This window comes from Rhinatrema bivittatum, chromosome 11 (assembly GCF_901001135.1).
Source record: "Rhinatrema bivittatum chromosome 11, aRhiBiv1.1, whole genome shotgun sequence".
In the NCBI taxonomy this organism is placed as follows: Eukaryota; Metazoa; Chordata; class Amphibia; order Gymnophiona; family Rhinatrematidae; genus Rhinatrema; species Rhinatrema bivittatum.
In genome coordinates, this window is record NC_042625.1 from 88,612,404 (window position 1) to 88,632,478 (window position 20,075).

Here is a 20,075-nt window from a genome sequence, read left to right on the forward strand (position 1 = left end):
AATCAATTGTTACCTTGAGATACCTCAACAAAGCTCTGCAGACATCCAAAAACTTAAGTTCCCGCACATGATGCGTGGAAGAGTCCATCTCAGGAAAACCGGAAGCTCCACCATCTGACTCACATGAAACACAGATACCACCTTCGGTAAAAAACGAGGGTATCATCCACAAAGACACTCCCGAGTCTGAAATCTACAAGAACTGATCATGGCAAGAAAGCCTGTAACTATGAGATTTTCCTAGCTGAACAAATGGAGAAATTACTTACCTGATAATTTCGTTTTCTTTAGTGTAGATAGATGGACTCTGGACCAATGGGTATAGTGTACTCCTGATAGCAGTTGGAGATGGATCAGATTTCAATCTGTCGTCAGCCCTAGTACATATACTCCTGCAGGAAGTGCAGCTCTTCAATATTCTCCTCGAAAAGCATGGTGGATATATGTATGACTGAATAATTTGAATAACTTGATTAACTTTATAACTTGGATAACTTAATTAATTTGAATTGGTTGAATTGGCTATAGCTGGAGACCACCAGTGCCCTCAACCGAAAAACGTCGACCTGTGAAATCACTCGCTCCCAGGGATGTCCCCCGAGAATTCCATGAGTAACTGCAGCCGTGGGTGGGATGCTGAGTCCATCTGACTACACTAAGGAAAACAAAATTATCAGGTAAGTAATTTCTCCATTTCCTTGCGTGTAGCAGATGGACTCAGGACCAATGGGATGTATAAAAACTACTCCCGAACCGGGTGGGAGGCTGCCCGTGACCCACTTAGTACTGTCCTTGCAAATGCTGTGTCCTCCCGAGCCTGAATATCCAGGCAGTAAAACCTGGAGAAGGTGTGAATGGAGGACCATGTCGCCACCCTGCAGACCTTGGCGGGTGACAGCATCTTGGTTTCCGCCCAGGACACTGCCTGGGCTCTAGTAGAATGGGCCTTGACTTGTAAAGGCGGTGGCTTGCCTACTTCTACGTAGGCCACCTTGATGACTTCTTTGATCCAGCGGGCTATGGTTGCTCGTGAGGCCACTTCCCCTTGCTTCTTCCCGCTGTGAAGGACGAATAGATGGTCCGTCTTTCGTACGGATTCCGACCTTTCCAGGTATCGGGCTAGGAGCCTGCCGACATTGAGATGGCATAGACTTCGAGTCTCTTCCGAATTCTTATGCTCATCTGGCGATGGTAGCGAGATGGTTTGGTTGAGATGGAAGTGAGACACCACTTTGGGGAGGAAAGACAGAACTGTGCGTAACTGGATGGTTCCCGGGGTGAGTCTGAGGAACGGCTCTTGGCAGGACAGTGCTTGTAGCGCAGATATATGATGGGCCGAACAGACTGCCAGCAGGGAAGGCTGTCTTCAGTGTTAATAGTCATAGAGACAGGCCGCGGAGAGGTCTGAAGGAGGCTCCTGCTAGGAAATCTAGGACTAGGTTGAGATTCCAAAGAGGAACCAGCCACTTCAGGGGTGGTCAGATCTGCTTGACTCCTTTCAGAAAGCGGGAGACATCCGGGTGAGAGGCTATTCTGCCGCTCTCACTCTTGGTTCCGTAGCATGACAATGCGGTCACCTGTACCTTGATGGAATTGAGAAACAGACCCTTCTGTAGGATGTTCTGCAGGAATTCCAAAATCGCAGGAATTTTGACAGAGCGTGGTATGTCATCGTGGTCCTTGCACCAGGCTTCGAATACTCTCCAAATCCTTATGTATGTTACGGATGTGGAGAACTTGCGTGCTCGGAGTAGGGTGTCAATTACTACCCCTGAGTATCCACTCTTCCTTAGGCGAGTCCTCTCAATGGCCAGACCGTAAGAGAGAATCAAGCTGGATCCTTGGTCCCTGTGTGGAGGTAGCGGCAGAGGGCTCCTGTCAGCAGTCTTCGCACCATGGTCTTCTTGGCTAGTCCTGGGCCACTAGACGTACTGGTCCCCTGTGGTGTTCTATCTTGTGGATAACTGCGCCCAATAGAGGCCATGGCGGGAAGGCGTATAATAGAGTCTCCTGTGACCAGGTCTGTACCAGGTTATCGATTCCCTGGGACTGAGGTTCCTGCCTGCGGCTGAAGAAACTGGGTACTTGGGCTTTGGACCAGTTTGCCAGGAGGTCCATGGTTGGTGTTCCAACGGTTTACTATCAACTGGAATGCTGTGGTTGACAGCCTTCATTATCCTGGATCTAGACTTTCTCTGCTGAGGTAGTCCGCAGCGACGTTGTCTTTCCCGGCAATGTGGACGGCCGAGATCTGTTGAAGATTCACTTCCACCCATGACATTAGGAGGTCTATTTCCAGAGACACCTGTTGGCTTCTGGTTCCTCCCTGACGGTTGATGTAGGCCACTGTTGTGGCGTTGTCTGACATTACTCTGACCGCTTTGTCTCAGAGTCTGAACAAACCTTAGGCAGGCTAGTCTGACTGCCCGGGCTTCTAGGCGATTGATGTTCTTCGTGCCATTGCCCTTGGGCGGTTAGCTCCTGGTAGTGTGCTCCCCATCCTCGTAGGCTGGCATCCGTGGTGAGTAGGATCCAGGTTGGTGAGGATAGTCTCGTTCCCTGGCTCAGATGGGCTTCTTGTAGCCACCGTTGGGCCCGAACTCTGTCCGGGAGCTGAAGCAGTACAGTGTAGTTCTGAGACAGTGGATTCCATTGTGATAGTAGTGAGCGTTGTAGGGGTCTCATGTGAGCTCGTGCCCATGGCACTACTTCCAATGTGGATGCCATGAGGCCGAGAACTTGTAGGTAAATCCCATGCTGTGGGGCGAAGTTCGCTCAACAGGATTCATAACTGGGTCATCAATTTTGATCTCCTTGTTGATGTCAGGATGACCTTGTCTTGTTTGGTGTCGAACCGGACTCCCCAAGTATTCTAGAGATTGAGAGGGCTGCAGGCAGCTCTTGTTTGTGTTGACCACCCACCCAAGGCTCTCCGGTAGAGTTTTGACTCTTTTGGTTGTCTGGTAGCTTTCATCTGGGGATTTCGCTCTGATCAGCCAATATTCTAGATAAGAGTGCACGCAGATTCCTTCCTTCCTCAGTGTTGCTGCCACCACCACTATGATCTTGGTGTACATCCGGGGTGCAATGGCTAACCCGAAAGGTAGTGCCCGGAACTGGTAGTGACAGTCCAGGATAGAGAAGCATAGAAAACGCTGATGCTCTTGATGATTGGAATGTGTAGGTAGGCTTCCGACAGATCCAGGGATGTAAGGAACTCTCCCGGTTGTATCACCCTTATTACCGAGCGTAGGGTTTCCATGCGAAAGCGAGGAATCTTCAGGTGACATTGACCGCCTTGAGGTCCAGGATAGGTCTGAACGTTCCTTCTTTCTTGGGGATGATAAAATACATGGAATAATGTCCAGTATTTATTTTTTGTGGAGGCACAGGTGTTATAGCCTCTAAGGCTAGCAATCTAGTCAGTGTAGCTTCCACTGCCAACCTCTTGGAAGGGTCGTGGCAGGGGGATTCCACAAATTTGTCCGGAGGGAGGTGGTGGAAATCCAAGTAATATCCCTCTCGAATGATGGATAGGACCCACCTTTGGTAGAATAGGGCAAGTCTGTCCCCTATGGCTTCTTCCTTTGGATGGGTCGGCTGATTATCATTACGTGGTGCGGCTGGGGCCAGAGCCCGAGCTGGCTCCCCTTTTGTTGTGCTTGTTCCGAAACGACTGGCTCCGACCTGCGGGGCGGGCCACTTGATATGTGCTTCTATATGGGTTGAAGCGCTGTGATCCTCTGCCCCTGGAGGTTCGGGGAAGGATCGCTGGTTTCTCTTATTCCTGTCCTGGCAGGGCCTGAGTACCTCCTCGAAATCAGCTCAATGATGCCAGGCTGTCCCACGATCCGATTCCCCGGGTAGGAGGTTGCATTGCCCTCTTCTACGAAGAATGGGCCCGAATCACGTCGGATCAGTGGGTCTTGGATATTCTAAGACATGGCTACGCCTTGGATTTTGTCCGCCCGCGGACAGATTTCTCTTCTCCCCATGCGGCTCCCTTCACAAGCAAAGGGCTGTTCGGCAGACCCTCGACCGTCTACTCTCCCTAGGGGCGATAGTCCCGGTGTCTGCCTCCGAGCTGGGTCGGGGACATTTTTCCATTTGTTTCGTGGTGCCCAAGAAGGAAGGCACTTTTCGACCCATCCTGGACCTCAAGACGGTCAATCGGTCCCTCAGGGTTCCACGCTTTCGAATGGAAACACTGCGCTCAGTTTTGGCAGCAGTCCATCAAGGGGATTTCCTCGCCTCCCTGGATCTCACAGAGGCGTACCTTCATATCCTGATCCTCAGGGCACACCACCGCTATCTTAGCTTCAAGATCCTGGGGCAGCATTTTCAATTCCGAGCCCTTCCATTCAGTTTGGCAACAGCTCCACGTGTCTTCACGAAGGTTATGGTAGTGGTGATGGCAGCCCTACGGCGGGAAGGGGTCCTGGTGCACCCTTATCTGGACGACTGGCTCATCCGGGCGAAGTCTCGAACCGAGGGGTTTCAGGCGGTCGACAGGGTGGTGCAGTTGCTTCGGTCCCTGGGGTGAATCATCAACTTTTCCAAGAGCAACCTCACTCCATCTCAATCGTTGGATTTTCTGGGAGCACGCTTCAACACCAGGGTGGGCAAGGTGTTCCTGCGTCCGAACCGGGCACATGCGTTGCGCGAGCAGATCCTTCGTTTCCTGGCGCTTCCGGCCCCCAACAGTGTGGGTTACCTGCAGGTCCTGGGAACCATGGCGTCCACCATCGACCTTGTACCGTGGGCATTGCTATCCCGTTGGAAACCAGTGTCGCGGGAGTTTCAGGTGGTTCTACCGATCCCGGCAGCTGCAAGACTCAGTCTCCGCTGGTGGCTGAACCCTCGCCACTTAGCACAGGGGGTCTCTCTGGAAGTTCCGAACTGGGTGGTAGTCACCACGGATGCCAGCCTAGCTGGCTGGGGAGCAGTCTGTGGGTCGAGCTCCATTCAGGGCCATTGGATCAATCAAGATGGCCAATCAACCGCCTGGAGACAAGAGCGGTTCGCTTAGCGTTGAAGGGCTTCCTTCCCCTGGTCCGTCACTGGGCGGTCAGAATTCTTTCGGACAACGCGACCACGGTAGCGTACATCAATCGCCAGGGGGGCATGAGGAGCTGTCACGTCTCGTTGGAAGCGGACAAGCTGATGCAGTGGGCGGAACTCCACTTGAGCCGTCTGGCAGCCTCCCACATTGCAGGCGTGGACAATGTCCAAGCGGACTTCCTCAGCCAGCAGTGCATAGATCCCGGAGAGTGGGAGCTCTCGGAGGAAGCAATGCGCCTGATAGTCAGACGGTGGGGGACTCCCCACATGGACCTCATGACCACAGCTGAAAACGCAAAGGCCCCTCGTTTCTTCAGCCGCAGAAGGAGTCGATGCCCTGGTACTCCCGTGGCCTCGGCAGATTCTCCTGTATGTCTTCCCTCCATGGCCCCTGGTGGGGAAGCTACTCCGGCGCATAGAGAGCCATCAGGGTCCGGTCATACTGGTGGCACCGGAATGGCCCCTTCGGCCGTGGTTCGCGGACCTACTTCACCTGGCGGTGGAGGGGCCGGTGCGGCTCAGTCATCTCTCACGCCTCCTACGTCAAGGATCCATATTTTTCGAAGAGGCAGATCGCTTCTCTCTTGCGGCTTGGCTTTTGAGAGGCGCAAGCTGAGGCGTCGTGGATACCTGGAGGAGGTGATCTCTACTCTTCTGCGGGCGTGAAAAACGTCCACCTCCATCACTTACGTGCGGGTTTGGAAGGTATTCGAGATATGGTGCCAGGCACGTACTATTTTGCCGTCCCACGCCTCAGTGGCACAGGTTCTCTCGTTTTTGCAGGCCAGTCTGGATTTGGGCCTCGCCTATAACTCCATTCGGGTCCAAGTGGTGGCGCTGGGAGCTTTTCTTCACAATGGGCGGGACTCGAGACTCTCAGCTCACCCGGATATCTTGCGTTTCCTACAGGGAGTTAGGCACCTGAAGCCGCCGTTGAGACCACCCTGCCCTTCCTGGAATCTCAACTTGGTACTCCATGTTCTTGGCGGTCCGCCTTTCGAGCCTCTCCGGTCGGCCACCATCAAGGATATCACCCTCAAGACGATCTTCCTGGTGGCGATCAGCTCTGCACGTCGCATCTCCGAGCTTCAGGCGTTGTCCTGTCGAGAGCCCTATCTCCGATTTACTGATGAGCGAGTTTCCTTGCGCACGGTCCCATCGTTTCTTCCTAAGGTAGTCTCAGCCTTTAACCTCAACCAGTCTGTCGAATTGCCTTCCTTTTCTCCGACTGATCCCAGGGATCTTCACAAACTCGATGTTAAGCGATGTTTGCTGCAATATCTGGCAGTCGAAGGGGACGATTGCAGCCGTGTATCTCGGGGCCGGAAAGCAGCCTCCGCTGTCTGTTAGAGCGCACTCACTTCGCTCTCAAGCTACTTCCTGGGCGGAACGTTCTGCGGTGTCTTCGCAGGAGATCTGCAGGGCGGCCACGTGGAAGTCTCTCCATACTTTTGCGCGTCACTATCGTCTGGATGTAAGGGTGCCAGTGTTCGGTTCCTTCAGGAATAGCGTCCTTCGAGCAGGGCCGTCTACGGCCCACCCATAGTAGGGAAGCTTTGGTACATCCCACCATCTGGACTGATCCTGGTACATACAGGGAAAAGAAAATTATTCCTTACCTGCTAATTTTCGTTCCTGTAGTACCATGGATCAGTCCAGACGCCCTCCCTGATTTTGGGGGTTTTCTTGGGATACGCCTCCGCTCGAGTGTCTTTTTTGCCTTACCTCTCTGCGCCCTGGGTCCCCAGGGTTTGTTTGTTTCACAGTTCTATTTGCAAGTCCTATTGGGGTATTTTTAAGGCAGTTCTCAAATTCTCTCTCTTTGCCTTGTTGGGTGTTTAGTTACTTGATCGCTCTGTCTCTTCTCTTATTGGCTTTGCTAGTCTAGATTACTAAGGATTGAGGCAAGGGAAGGGAGGTTACATAGTGCCTCCCCTCGAGTTTTGTTCTGACTCCATCTGCTGGACGGGGGACATAACCCACCGTCTGGACTGATCCATGGTACTACAGGAACGAAAATTAGCATGTAAGGAATAATTTTCTTGTAGTCCTCACATGGGTGAATCCCTAGCTACAGGCTGCTTCAACACAAAAAATGGGACCAACAAGCACCAACCAGGTGCCTTCAGACACAACCACCACAGCTCTGTTGGTAACAGAGGGGGAGAAAGCCTGAACCCAAACAATGGGCCCTAGGCAAGGAGAGTTGGGTTCTACATCTCAAAGATTCTGAAGGACAGACTGGCCAAACCTACCATCACATCAGCCATCCCTATCCAGACAGACGTGAGATGCGAATGTGTAGAGAGAACTCCATGTTGCAGCCCTGCAGATCTCCTCCATGGAACTGCTTGCAAGTGGGCCATCAATGTTGCAATGGCTCTGACAGAATAAGCCTTGACATGACCCCCAAGATGCAGTCCTACCTGGGAACAACAGAAGGAGATGCAGTCCACTAGCTAACTGGATAGTGTATGTTTGGCCACAGCAACTCCCAACCTATTCCTGTCAAAAGAAATAAAGAGTTGGGTGGACTATCTATGAGCTTCTGTCCACTCAGATAGAAAGGCTAAGGCTCTCTTGCAATCCAAACTGTGCAGTGCTCATTCACCTTGGTATGAATGGGGCCTGGGAAAAAATGTTGGCAGGACGACTGACTGGTTAAGACAGAAATCCGTCACTACCTTAGGCAGGATCTTAGGAGACCACCCTGTCATGATAAAATTTGGTATAAGGTGGATAAGTCACTAAGGCCTGGAGCTCGCTGACCCTGCTCACTGAAGTGACTGTCACCAAAAATATGACCTTCCAGGTCAGGGACTTCAGGTCACAGGAGCACAGTGGCTCAAAAGGGAGCTTTCATCAGCTGAGCAAGCACCATGTTGAGGTCCCAAGACAGTGGGAGACCTTAGAGGAGGCTTCAGTTGAAGCAGGCCCTAACATGTTGCATACAACTATTGGATGTACAGAGATGGGCATCACTTTGGCGGGATGCGTCAATTGCACTGAGATGAACCCTAACAGAGTTGGTCTTCAAGCCAGCCTCCAATAGGTATAGAAGGTAGTCAAGCAGTTTTTTTGTGAGACAGGAAAAAGGATCTAAGGCCTTTTGCTCACATCACATGGAAAACTTCCTCCATGTCAGTCCGTAGTACCTTCTAGTGAAAGGCTTTCTGGAAGCCACCAGGACCAGAGACCACATCCTCAGAGAGATCAAGTGGCTGCAGAATTAGCCTCAACATCCAAGCTGCGAGTGTCAGGGCCTGGAGGTTGGGATGCCATAGCCTGCCCTGATTGTGCGTGTTGAGATCTGGGGAAGTCCCCAGACTGATCAGTCTCCGAATGGACAACTCATGAAGCAGTGGAAACCAGATCAGTTTCTGCCAATGAAGGGCTATGAGGATCTTAGTCCCTTGGTCCTTGCAAAGCTTCTAGAGAGGAATCAGAGGATATGCATACAGAAGACCTCTGCCCCAATGGCGGGCAAAGGCTTCTGAGGTTGTGGGCAAAGGCTTCTGAGGTTGTTTTGCCATCTGACCTGTATAGGGAGCAGAACTGAATCACCTTCCTGTTGCAGGGAGATGCAAACAAGTCCACCCCAGAGGCGGAAGATCTGGTTCATTACCCCCTGGGGTTCAGAGACCACTCAAGTGGTCTAAATGCACGACAATCTGTCCAATATCACATTCTCCATTCTGGCCAGATACATGTCCCCCGAGTACCATCCCGTGTGACATCCCCCAGGACCAGATCTGGACCTCTTCCAGACACAGGAGGTACAACACTGTGCCTCTCTGCTTGCTGACATACCACATCACAACTTGGTTGTATGTTTAGATCATAACAATTTTATTGGATAGCTGATCTCTAAAAACCCACAATGCGTACCGGATCGTCCAGAGCTCCAGGAAGTTGATCTGACACCGTGGTTCCTGGTCAGACCATAAGCCCTGGGTGCGGAGCTCCTCTACATGAGCTCCCCACCCCAAGGTGAACGCATCCATGGTTAGGACAATTTGGGTAGGGAGATTTTGGAATGATATGACCTGCTGCCAGGACAGAGTCCCAGAGAGGCAGAGTGATTCGGATGCAAGCCCAGAAGCTCTGCATGGCCTGGCGTCACTGTGACCTTAGAGTCCACTGGGCTCTGCGCATGTGTAAGCGTGCCAAGGGAGTACATGGATGGCTGCAGCCATGTGGCCCAACAGCCTTAACATGTGCTGAGCTGAAACCCTGCTGGCTCTGTTGAATTACCACCACCACTATGTATGCCAAGGTGACCGCCCTGGATTGCAGCAGGAAGGCTCTTGCCCAAGCCATGTCTAGCAGGGCTCCTTTGAAGTCCAATCGAAGTGACAGACTGAGATGGGTCTTTGGGTAGTTGATGACAAACCCTAGTGACTCCAACACCCAGATAGTCAAGCAGAAGGACAGACTGGCCCCTGTCCGAGAGGTGACCAGCCAATTGTCCAAGTAAGAGAAAACATGCATTTTCAGCCTGCAGAGGTGCGCCCCCACCACAGCCAGACATTTTGTAAAGACACGTGCCCAAACGACAACACTCTGTACTGGAAGTGCTGCTTTCCCACCACAAATCTGAGATACTTCCTGTGACCTGGGAAGATCGATGTGAGTGTACGCATCCTTCAAATCAAGGAAGCATAGCCAGTCCCCTTTTTGCAGGAGGGGAAATCTGGGTGCCCAGGGAAAGCATCTTGAATTTTTTTTTTTTTTTTTAAGGAACTTGTTCAAGGCCCTTAGGTTTAGGATAGGACAGAGTCCCCCTGATCTCTTTGGAATCAGGAAGTACCAGGAGTAGAATCCCTGCTCTCTTTGCCTTGTGGGACAGATTTGACCACTCTGGCTGTTAAGGAGACAGCTCCCATATCAGTACCTCCTGACGCGCTATTGGCCCCCAAAACAGGCACGGAGGACAAGTTGAAGGGTCACCCAATAGGTTCAATTGGTACCCTTGATGGATGATGGACAAATCTCACTGGTCCAAGGTTATACTGGGCCACTGATCTGTAAAGAACCATAACCTGTAGTGTCACAGGTACAGATGGTTGGCTCATGCTTGCTACGATCCTGACAAAACACCGTCCCGGGATTTGGCTGGGGAGCTCACCCTCTGAACAGGAGCAAGGGGCTGGAGGATAGTACTTCCTCTAGCAGTAGAAAGACTCTCTGACCCTGCCTTGCAGACCTCCTGACTGAGGAGAGCGAGTGTGGAGTGCTGGAGGAGAGCTGTTGGAAAGTCTCATGGCGATCCCTTAACTGGGCCACCACGACCCTCACCTTACATAAGAAATTGCCATGCTGGGTCAGACCAAGGGTCCATCAAGCCCAGTATCCTGTTTCTAACAGAGGCCAAACCAGGCCACAAGAACCTGGCAATTACCCAAACACTAAGAAGATCCCACGCTACTGATGCAATTAATATCAGTGGCTATTCCCTAAGTAAATGTGATTAATAGCAGTTAATGGACTTCTCCTCCAAGAACATATCCAAACCTTTTTTGAACCCAGCTACACTAACTGCACTAACCACATCCTCTGGCAAGAAATTCCAGAGCTTTATTGTGAGTTGAGTGAAAAAGAATTTTCTCCGATTAGTCTTAATGTGCAACTTGCTAACTTCATGGAATGCCCCCTAGTCCTATTACTCGAAAGTGTAAATTCACATCTACTCGTTCAAAACCTCTCATGATCTTAAAGACCTCTATCATATCCCCCCTCAGCCGTCTCTTCTCCAAGCTGAACAGCCCTAACCTCTTTAGTCTTTCCTCATGGGGAGCTGTTCCATTCCCCTTTATCATTTTGGTTGCCCTTCTCTGTACCTTCTCCATCGCAACTATATCTTTTTTGAGATGCAGCGACCAGAATTGTACACAGTATTCAAGGTGCGGTCTCACCATGGAGTGATATAGAGTCATTATGACATTTTCCATTTTATTAACCATTCCCTTCCTATTAATTCCTAACATTGTTTGCTTTTTTGACTGCTGCAGCACACTGAGCTGACGATTTTAAAGTATTATCCACTATGATGCCTAGATCTTTTTCCTGGGTGGTAGCTCCTAATATGAAACCTAACATCGTGTAACTACAGCAAGGGTTATTTTTCCCTATATGCATCACCTTGCACTTGTCCACATTAAATTTCATCTGCCATTTGGATGCCCAATCTTCCAGTCTTGCAAGGTCCTCCTGTAATGTATCACAACCCACTTGTGATTTAACTACTCTGAATAATTTTGTATCATCCACAAATTTGAAAACCTCGCTCATCATATTCCTTTCCAGATCTCATATTATTTATATAATGTGGATATATATATATAATCCACATTAAATTTCATCTGCCATTTATATATATGAAATGCACCGGTCCAAGTACAGATCCCTGAGGCACCCCGCTGTTTACCCTTATCCACTGAGAAAATTGACCATTTAATCCTACTCTCTCTGTTTCCTGTCTTTTAACCAGTTTGTAATCCAAAGGACATCGCCTCCTATCCCATGACTTTTTAGTTTTCTCAGAAGCCTCTCATGAGGGACTTTGTCAAACACCTTCTGAAAATCCAGATACACTACATCTACCGGTTCACCTTTATCCACGTTTATTAAACCCTTCAAAAAAATGAAGCAGATTTGTTAGGCAAGACTTCCCTTGGGTAAATCCACGTTGGCTGTGTTCCAAGAGATTCTCTTACACGGCAAGTCAGCAAGTCTTTCCTGTACCTCCGGTTGGAGATAGAGGCCAGCAGCTTTGCCATTCTGCAGGCACAGATTCCCACGGCAGAGACTCTTGATGCCATCTCAAAAACATCATAGGTTGAACGAACCTTGTGTTTTCCACACTCCAGGCCCTGCTGCACCAGCAATAAGAAGGGATCTTGCCGCTGTTGAGGCAGTCGCTTGGCTGCCTCCTACACATGCTTCCAGAGGTTGAAAGAGACTTGGGTCGTGTAGAGCTGATAAGAGGCGATGCAGGCAATGAGCATGGCCCTTTGGAAAACTTTCCTCCCAAGAGCATCCATTGCTCTATGATCCTTGCCTGGGGGCACAGAGGCATGGGTCCAAGAGCACTTGGCCTTCTTGAGAGCAGATTCAACCACTACCAATTGATGTGATAGCTGACCCTTCTCAAATCCAGTAGCCTATTGGACAAAAGTAAACCCCATCCACTTTCCTGTTGGCAGGATGTACCGTGAAGGGTGTTCCCAGATCCTCAGCAGCTACTTAAAGATCTCATGCACCAGGACCTCCACAAACTGGATGATTTCCAGCATCTTGGGTCTAGCAGCCTCCTCTGTCATCAACTGAAAAGGGTCTGCCTCAGCCATCGCCCGCAAAAAGCCTGCAAAGGTCAAGTTCTCCAGAGGAGACAGCACTGAAGGGAGATCCTTCAAGTCCTCTGAGTATGATTCTGCAGTGTCATCCCCTCAGGGGTCAATCAGGTCCTCATCCTCACTGTAATCCACAGGGGATGGGGTCCTTGGTGCTCGGCCTTCTTCCAGAGGCATGGGCACTGGTGGCACCAGTGCCAGCCCCGGCAAAAACTGGACAAGGGGCTGCAGGCCTCTGTGTCCCTGCCAGCCTCAATGGAGCTTCTTCGAAGGAGGAGGAACCGGCAATGAACACCATAACAGTCAGGGGAAGCATCTGTGCCCTGTCTGGCATTGATGGCCTCTTGGGAATAGACACCAATTGGGTCGATAACACACCGATAAGCACACTGAACCGTTCCAGCAGGGCAAATGCAGGCACCGGCATTGCCACTGACTCGATGTCCTGCAACGCCCACTCCACCACCAGCTGGACCCTGCGCTCTAACTCCTTCTCAAAAGTTGCTGAATCCAAAACCAACTGGGAGGCAGGAGGGGTGGCCAAATCTTCCTTGGACCCCCAAGGAGGATCGATGACTGGCACCAGGACCTGTGGAGACCGTAGCAGACCCCCAGCATTGATTGAGGATGGGCTCTCCTCACCGGAGGTCACTTCAGGGGCATCATGGCATGAACCGGCACCTACCGAGCCTGGCACCGTGGACCAGTGCAGATACTTCCTCGGCTTACCTCTGTGCTCAGCCCAGTCTTTCCCCAGTGTGGAGGTCGATGACAATGAACCAGACGCCCTCAACCTGAAAGAGACCGACAGCAGCATCGATAGAACAGACGGCCCCGCTGATGTCAATGGCTCGGTGTCCATTGGTGCAGATGCCACCAATGCAGATGGCTTGGATTTCCTCAACCTGAAGAGTTTCTCCATCTTACGTTGAGCCCAAAACACTTAGGGGGGGGTCATCTGGGCGCACATGTGGCAACCCTGGACATCATGTGACACCCCCAGGCAGAGGGCATACACCTCTTGGGGGTCCGTAACGGACATGGTCATCCGACACTGGAGGCATCAACGGAAACTGGACAAGGCCATGACAAACGAAAAGAAAGGGAAAAAACGAGACAGTGATGGCAAGCTGTTGACACTGGCAGGCACAGACACCACAGGGCAGCGAAAGCAAAACTAAACTTACCAAACTGCCAAAAAACCTGACTAAGGAGAGCCAAAAAGGACCTGGCATTGAAACGCGAGAGAAACCAAAAATAAAAATCGGTGGAAAAAAAACCTGTTTTCCAAAGCAATTTCTTGAAGAAAACCCACGAGCTCACTTAACCGCGAGGCGAAAGTTAAAACACATGACAAAAGGGATCCTGCGTGGATGCTTGGGATAGGGCATGCTCAGTATACACAGTCAAAGTTCCAGAAACTTTGACATAAGTTTTTCGTGCCGGGCTCCATCTGATGTCACCCATGTGTGAGGTCTACTATCCTGCTTGTCCTAAGAGAAATTTTATGTTTGTCTCACAATGTTTCTACGGAGTTTGTTTTATCATTTGACAATCTTACAAAGTTGGTCAAAAACAAACACACACTGGACATGGACTCGTTAGCACAAAATAAAATGGAAGACAAATCGAGCTTGATGACGATGACCAAAGGCACTGCTACTCGAGACGTTAGGGAAATAAACTTAATGGCTAAGCCGACTAAGGGGATAAAAAACAACTGACCCCCATGTTGACAGGAACTTGCTGGAAAACAGCAAGAGAAAGACTCAATTATACGCGACCATGAGGCTCCATGGGGCAGGGAAGGCAGTAAACGGGACCCTGCATGGACACGTGGGATAGGGCATGCTCAGAGAGGCTCCATCCGATGTTGCCCATGTGCAGGGACTGCCATCCTGCTTGCTCTCGGAGAAAGCACTGCACCACACACTATTGCTTTAGAGGACTCTAGGTGCCATTTGTTACCTTAGACTTGGATTCAGATTTTGGGGTGCCATCGGCCTTGTTGTTCATTTTTGGTGCCGGTGTCAATTTGACATCCCCAAGACCCATCAGTTCAGGACTGGCTGCCATTCCTACAGAATGGGAGAGAACCAAAAGCACCTTTAGATGTGGCTCCAGGACGAGAGAAAACCCATTCAGTGTCAGAGTTCTCTAGCTTGCTCAGAAGTGGCTCACCTGCTGAATTGTTGGCCATGTTGCCCCCCATTGAATATGGGGGGCCCTGTGGATTCATCATTCCTGCCATGCTGTTAATCCCTTGTCCATAAGGTGGTCCAGTCCCCATCATTCCCCCTTGGTTCATGTTTGGATAGCCAGGCGATCTACGAGGCAGCACACATGAAAAGCAAAGCTTGCCGTCAATACAAGATAAAGCAACACATTCTAGGGTAGACTAGAACTTAAATAAGTGGCTTCAATAATATTTTTTCTACAAAATAGATATTCAAACTTATCTACATAAATTAGCCAGATAAATAGCACTGAATGTAGGCTCCAGATGTATTCATTTCTAAATCCTTATCCCAATGTCGACATGTATTTCAACTGCGACATTTCCCCTTCCCAAACCACCATTCCTCACCCCCTGCTCCTTCTGCTCACTCATTACCTTCTCAGAAACGAGTCTCCCCCCACCCTTGAACACATGATACAAAGATTTAAAAACAAAAACAAAAAAAACCCCCACATTTGAACCAATATAACAGTGTCAGACAGGACGATGTTTTTACCTGTTTTGGATGGAGTTGGCCACAGCATGCATTGCAGCGGCCGCTTCTTGTGCTTTCCGGTTCATCCCGCCAGGAGGAGGGCACATCCCAGAGGCCACCTGGGGAGGCATATTTGCCATATTGGGCCCATAAGGTCTACTTCCCATTGCTGCATGGCCCATCCTCCCAGGGGGCAAGCCAGTGTACTGGGGCACTCCAGTCTGTCCATGCATCTGGCTGCTGCCTCCCATGGGGTTCATGCCACCTCCAATTCCTGGACTTGAATAGTTGGCATTGGGCATGGCATTGTAGTTTGGCTGCCTGGGATAACCCCCTAGGAGAAAGAAAAAGGGGAAAGGGGTGAATTCAGACAGGTACCATTTGCAGCAAAATCTTCAGACCAAGAAGCAAAAGCAGCGACTTGGATGTCAAAATCCTAAAAATCAAAATGCCAATAGCCATTAGGCACCTCCCTACGTGTGCAGCAGGCCCTCACAAGACTGACTTGCTTACAGTATGAGTGGGTCCAAGGTCCTAACAGCACAGGCGGGTCCCATAAATTGTTTAGTCTATAAGGAGTCGAGGAGCAGCAGGTGACAAAGGAAAATTGGTTCTTACCTGCTAATTTTCGTTCCTGTAGTGCCACAGATCTGTCCAGACCCCTGGGTTTTGCTTCCCTTCCAGCAAATGGAGACAGAACGTTTTACTGACACTGCCACGTAAGATGAGGTGCCACCTGCAATCCCTCATTATTAATCTGTACCCAAGCCAGAAATGTAATAACAAACCAACTAGACTCCCCTAAACGAGCAGTGGGGAGAGTGAAGCCTTGAAGCTAAAAACGGTAAAACACGCCCAAACAAACCCTGTGTAGGACCAACAAAACCTTCATCACTTTTCAGGATAAGTATGGAAAAAGAGATCAATCAAGCCAACTCTCCAAATTAGCCAATACCTCCAGCGGGCGGGACTCTGGACTAATCTGTGGTACTACAGAAACGAAAATTAGTAGGTAAGAACCAAAAAGTTTCCTTTCCCTGTACGTACCCAGATCAGTCCAGATTCATGGGATGTACCAAAGCGTCCCTAAATAGGGTGGGACAGAGTTCTGCTCGAAGCACACTTTTTCCAAAACCCCTTGTTTCTGGAGCCAGGACATTCAAGCAATAATGTCTGGCAAGTGTGCAAGGACTTCCAAGAAGTCGCTCTACAGATCGAGGAGAAACTAGCTGAAACTCAGTCAAGGAGACAGGTTATGAACGAATAGAATGCACTCGAAGCCCCTCCGGAACCGGGCGACCCTGACAGATATACGCCGAATAGCCTCTGTCAACCACCATGCAATAGTAGCTTTAGAAGCCTTATGCCCCTTCTTGGCACCACTCCACAGCACAAAAAGGTGGTCTGACATGCGGAAACTATTGGTGACCTCCAGGTACCTCGTCAATGTGTGCTTTACCTCCAACCATCATAAGTGTCTAGTGTGAGGTGCCAAAGGATCCAAATTTGAGAAAGACAGGAGTTCTACGGACTGATTTAAGTGAAAGGAAGACACCACCTTGGGTAAGAAGGAAGGTACCATCCTCAAGGAAACTCCTTCATCTGAGATCCTCAAAAAGGGCTCCCTACAGGATAAAGCTTGAATCTCAGAAATCCTGCGCGCCGAACAGATAGCCGCCAAGAAAACCACTTTCAAAGTGAGATCTTTCACAGACGCATGTCTCAGGGGTTCGAAGGGGGAGCACACATGCTACTTAAGACCACATTAAGGCTTCAGGAAGGACATGGCTGCCGGACTGGGGGGCATAAATGCTTTACTCCCCGAAGAAAAATGCACAACGTCCGGATGAGCCGATAGCAAAAATCCTCGAACCTTACCACTTAGACAACCTAACACTGCCACCTGAACCCTGAGAGAATTGAAGGATAACCCTTTGACCAGACCATCCTGAAGAAAGGCCAAAATATGCCTCACCAAAGCTCACCTAGAATCCACTTGGGACTCAAACTCTCCATACACTTGCATAGGCAAGGGAAGTGGAGGGCCTTCTAGACTGTAGGATGATAGTGATGACAGTGTACGAATAACCTTTACCTTTCAAGTGCTGCCTCTCAAAAGCCAAGCTGCTAGACAAAAATCAATCTGCCTGATCTAAACAGGCCCTTGATGTAGAAGATTCGGCAGGTGAGCGAGCCTCAATGGGCTGTCCACTGCTAGGTTGACTAAGTCCGCAAACCAAGGGAGTCTCAGCCACTCTGGAGCTATGAGAATCACTTTGCCCAGATGAATCTACTCGCTGTAAAACCTTGCCCGCCAAAGGAGGAAACATGTACAGTAGGACATCAGTCAGCCAAGGCAGGACTAATGCATTCACCCCTTTTGCTCCTCTCTCTCCATCATCTGAAGAAAAATGCTGAGCCTTGGCATTTCGGGAGGTCATCATCAAGTCTACACACGGTGTAACCAACCAGCAACTGAATAGACATCGCCTTCTCTGACAGCTCCCACTCCCCGGTGTCCATCTGCTGGAGGCTTAGAAAATCCACTTGCATGTTGTCTGAGCCTGCAATGTGCGAGGCTGCCAAGCGTGCCAGATGTTAAGAACACAAGAAATTGCCATGCTGGGTCAGACCAAGGGTCCATCAAGCCCAGCATCCTGTTTCCAACAGAGGCCAGCCACAAGAACCTGGCAATTACCCAATCTACCGATGCAATTAATAGCAGTGGCTATTCCCTAAGTAAACTTGATTAATAGCTGTTAATGGACTTCTCCTCCAAGAACTTATCCAAACCTTTATTGAACCCAGCTACACTAACTGCACTAACCACATCCTCTGGCAACAAATTCCAGAGCTTTATTGTGCGTTGAGTGAAAAAGAATTTTCTCCTATTAGTCTTAAATGTGCTACTTGCTAACTTCATAGAGTGCCCCCTAGTCCTTCTATTATTTGGAAGTGTAAATAACAAGAGTCACATCTACTCGTTCAAGACTTCTCATGATGTTCTGCCCAATCAACCAAAAGTCAGGCCTCCTGAGCCACTGCTTGACTCTTGGTACCCCTCCCCCCGCTGACTGATGTAAACTACCATTGTCGACTTCTCCGACAAGACTCTTACCAGCCTGCCCCTCAAAGGGAGAAAGACCATCAGGGCCAAACGCACCGCCCTGGTCTCTAGATGATTGATGGTCCAGGATCCTTCCTCCAGCGACCACCAGCCTTGTACCAACTGGCTCTGACATACTGCACCCCAGCCAAAAAAGACTGGCATTGGTGGTATTGATTGTCCAGATTGGGACATTTGAGATCCATGCTATGACTCAACCTGTCTGGGCGGAGCCACCATAAAAGATTCAAACACACAGGGCTCCAGGAGAGAAAAAGGAAGCAGAAAACAGACAACAGGACCCAGCGAGACAGTAAGGCCAGTTGCAGAGATCTTCCGTGAGCAAAGGCCCATGGAACCAATTCCAAGGTAGAAGCCATAGACCCGAGCACTTGCAAGTAATCACAGACCTTGGGTATTCGCTTGGCCAACAATCCTTGAACTTGAGCCTGTAACTTGGAAACCCGCTCCTCAGTGAGGAACACTTTTCCCCGACTTCGGTTCAAAATGCGCCCCCAGGAATTCCAAACTCTAGGAAGGAACAAGATAACAATTGGACAGATTGATGATTCATCCTAGAGATCGGAGGTGCCAGAGAACCAAACCCACTGCCCTCCTGCAAAGGGACTCCAGCTTTGCCTAGATCAACCAATCGTCCAGATAGGGATGGATCAGAGCTCCCTCTTTCCAGAGAGCTGCAGCTACCACAACCATTACCTTGGTGAAGGTCCTGGACGCAGTCACTAGACCGAAAGGGAGAGCGCAAATTTGAAAATGTTCCCCCAGAATCATGAATCTCAGATATCTGATGATCTGAGCGGATTCCTTTGTGCAGGTACGCTTCAGTCAAATCCAGGGAGACCAGGTACTCCCCCCTTGTGCACAGCTGCAATCACTGAACGTAGGGTCTCCATCCAGAACAGAGGAACCTTCAGAGATACGTTCACCTTCTTTAAATCCAGGATCGGGCGGAACGTGCCTCTTGGGGACGATGAAATAGTGACCTGTTCTTTGCTCATCTGGAGGGGATGGGGACAATGGCTTCCAACTGACATAGCTGTCGCTCGGTGTCTTTTGGGGATACCAAAAACCAGTCTCTTAACGGCTGAGCAAATTCTAAAGCGTAACCTTGCTTTAAAATCGCACTTAGGACCCACTAGTCCAATGTGATCTTGGTCCACTCCTTGTAAAATAGAGTCAGACGGTCTCCTATCTTTGGATCTGAAAAGTGGACCAGCCTCATCTCATTGAGAAGATTTGACACCACTTCCTCTCTGGGAGGGGCCATCTCTGCCAGGCAGACGTCCTTTAAAGGACTGGTTCCAGGACTGCTGCCTACCGGAGTATTGTCTGAACTGTTCCCAAGGGCCTTTGAAGCAGGGGACGAGGAAAAAGGAAGCTCTTCCCTTTTGGTCTGTCTTGTGGTAACTTATGAACCTTATTCTCACCAAGGGACTTGACCATCTCCTCTAGGTTTTTACCAAAGAGCAATTTCCCCTTAAAAGGCAAAGATCCCAACTGTGATTTGGAGGAAACATCAGCCCACCAGTTCCTCAGCCAGAGAAGGCGCCAGGTCAAGACCACAGACATGGTCCTGGAAGGGGTTCTGAGAAGGTCATAAAAAGCACTTGCACTGAACGCCACAACAGCCTTCAGCCATTCAGCCTGTAGAGCTTCAGACTCAGACAAAGACTTGTACATTTTCAACTGCTCGCAACATAAAATTGCTACATATAGCCGTCCGAGCATCAAGGGCAGACACCTCAAATATCTTCTTGAGGTGTGCTTCCAGTTTCCTGTCCTAAAGATCCTTCAGAGCCACAGCTCCAATGACCAGAATGG

General features: G+C 49.9%; 1 protein-coding gene across 1 annotated transcript in view; it reads right to left on the reverse strand.

The window, feature by feature from the left end:
* ARID1A (AT-rich interaction domain 1A) overlaps positions 1-20,075 on the reverse strand; it is an 86,956-nt gene that overhangs the window by 21,905 nt on the left and 44,976 nt on the right. The window contains exons 8-10 of the mRNA XM_029619245.1: positions 15,149-15,461; positions 14,595-14,740; positions 14,382-14,491 (exon numbers count right to left, since the gene is read on the reverse strand). Coding sequence (XP_029475105.1) covers positions 14,382-14,491; positions 14,595-14,740; positions 15,149-15,461 — 569 coding nt within the window. The remainder of the gene's footprint in view (positions 1-14,381; positions 14,492-14,594; positions 14,741-15,148; positions 15,462-20,075) is intronic.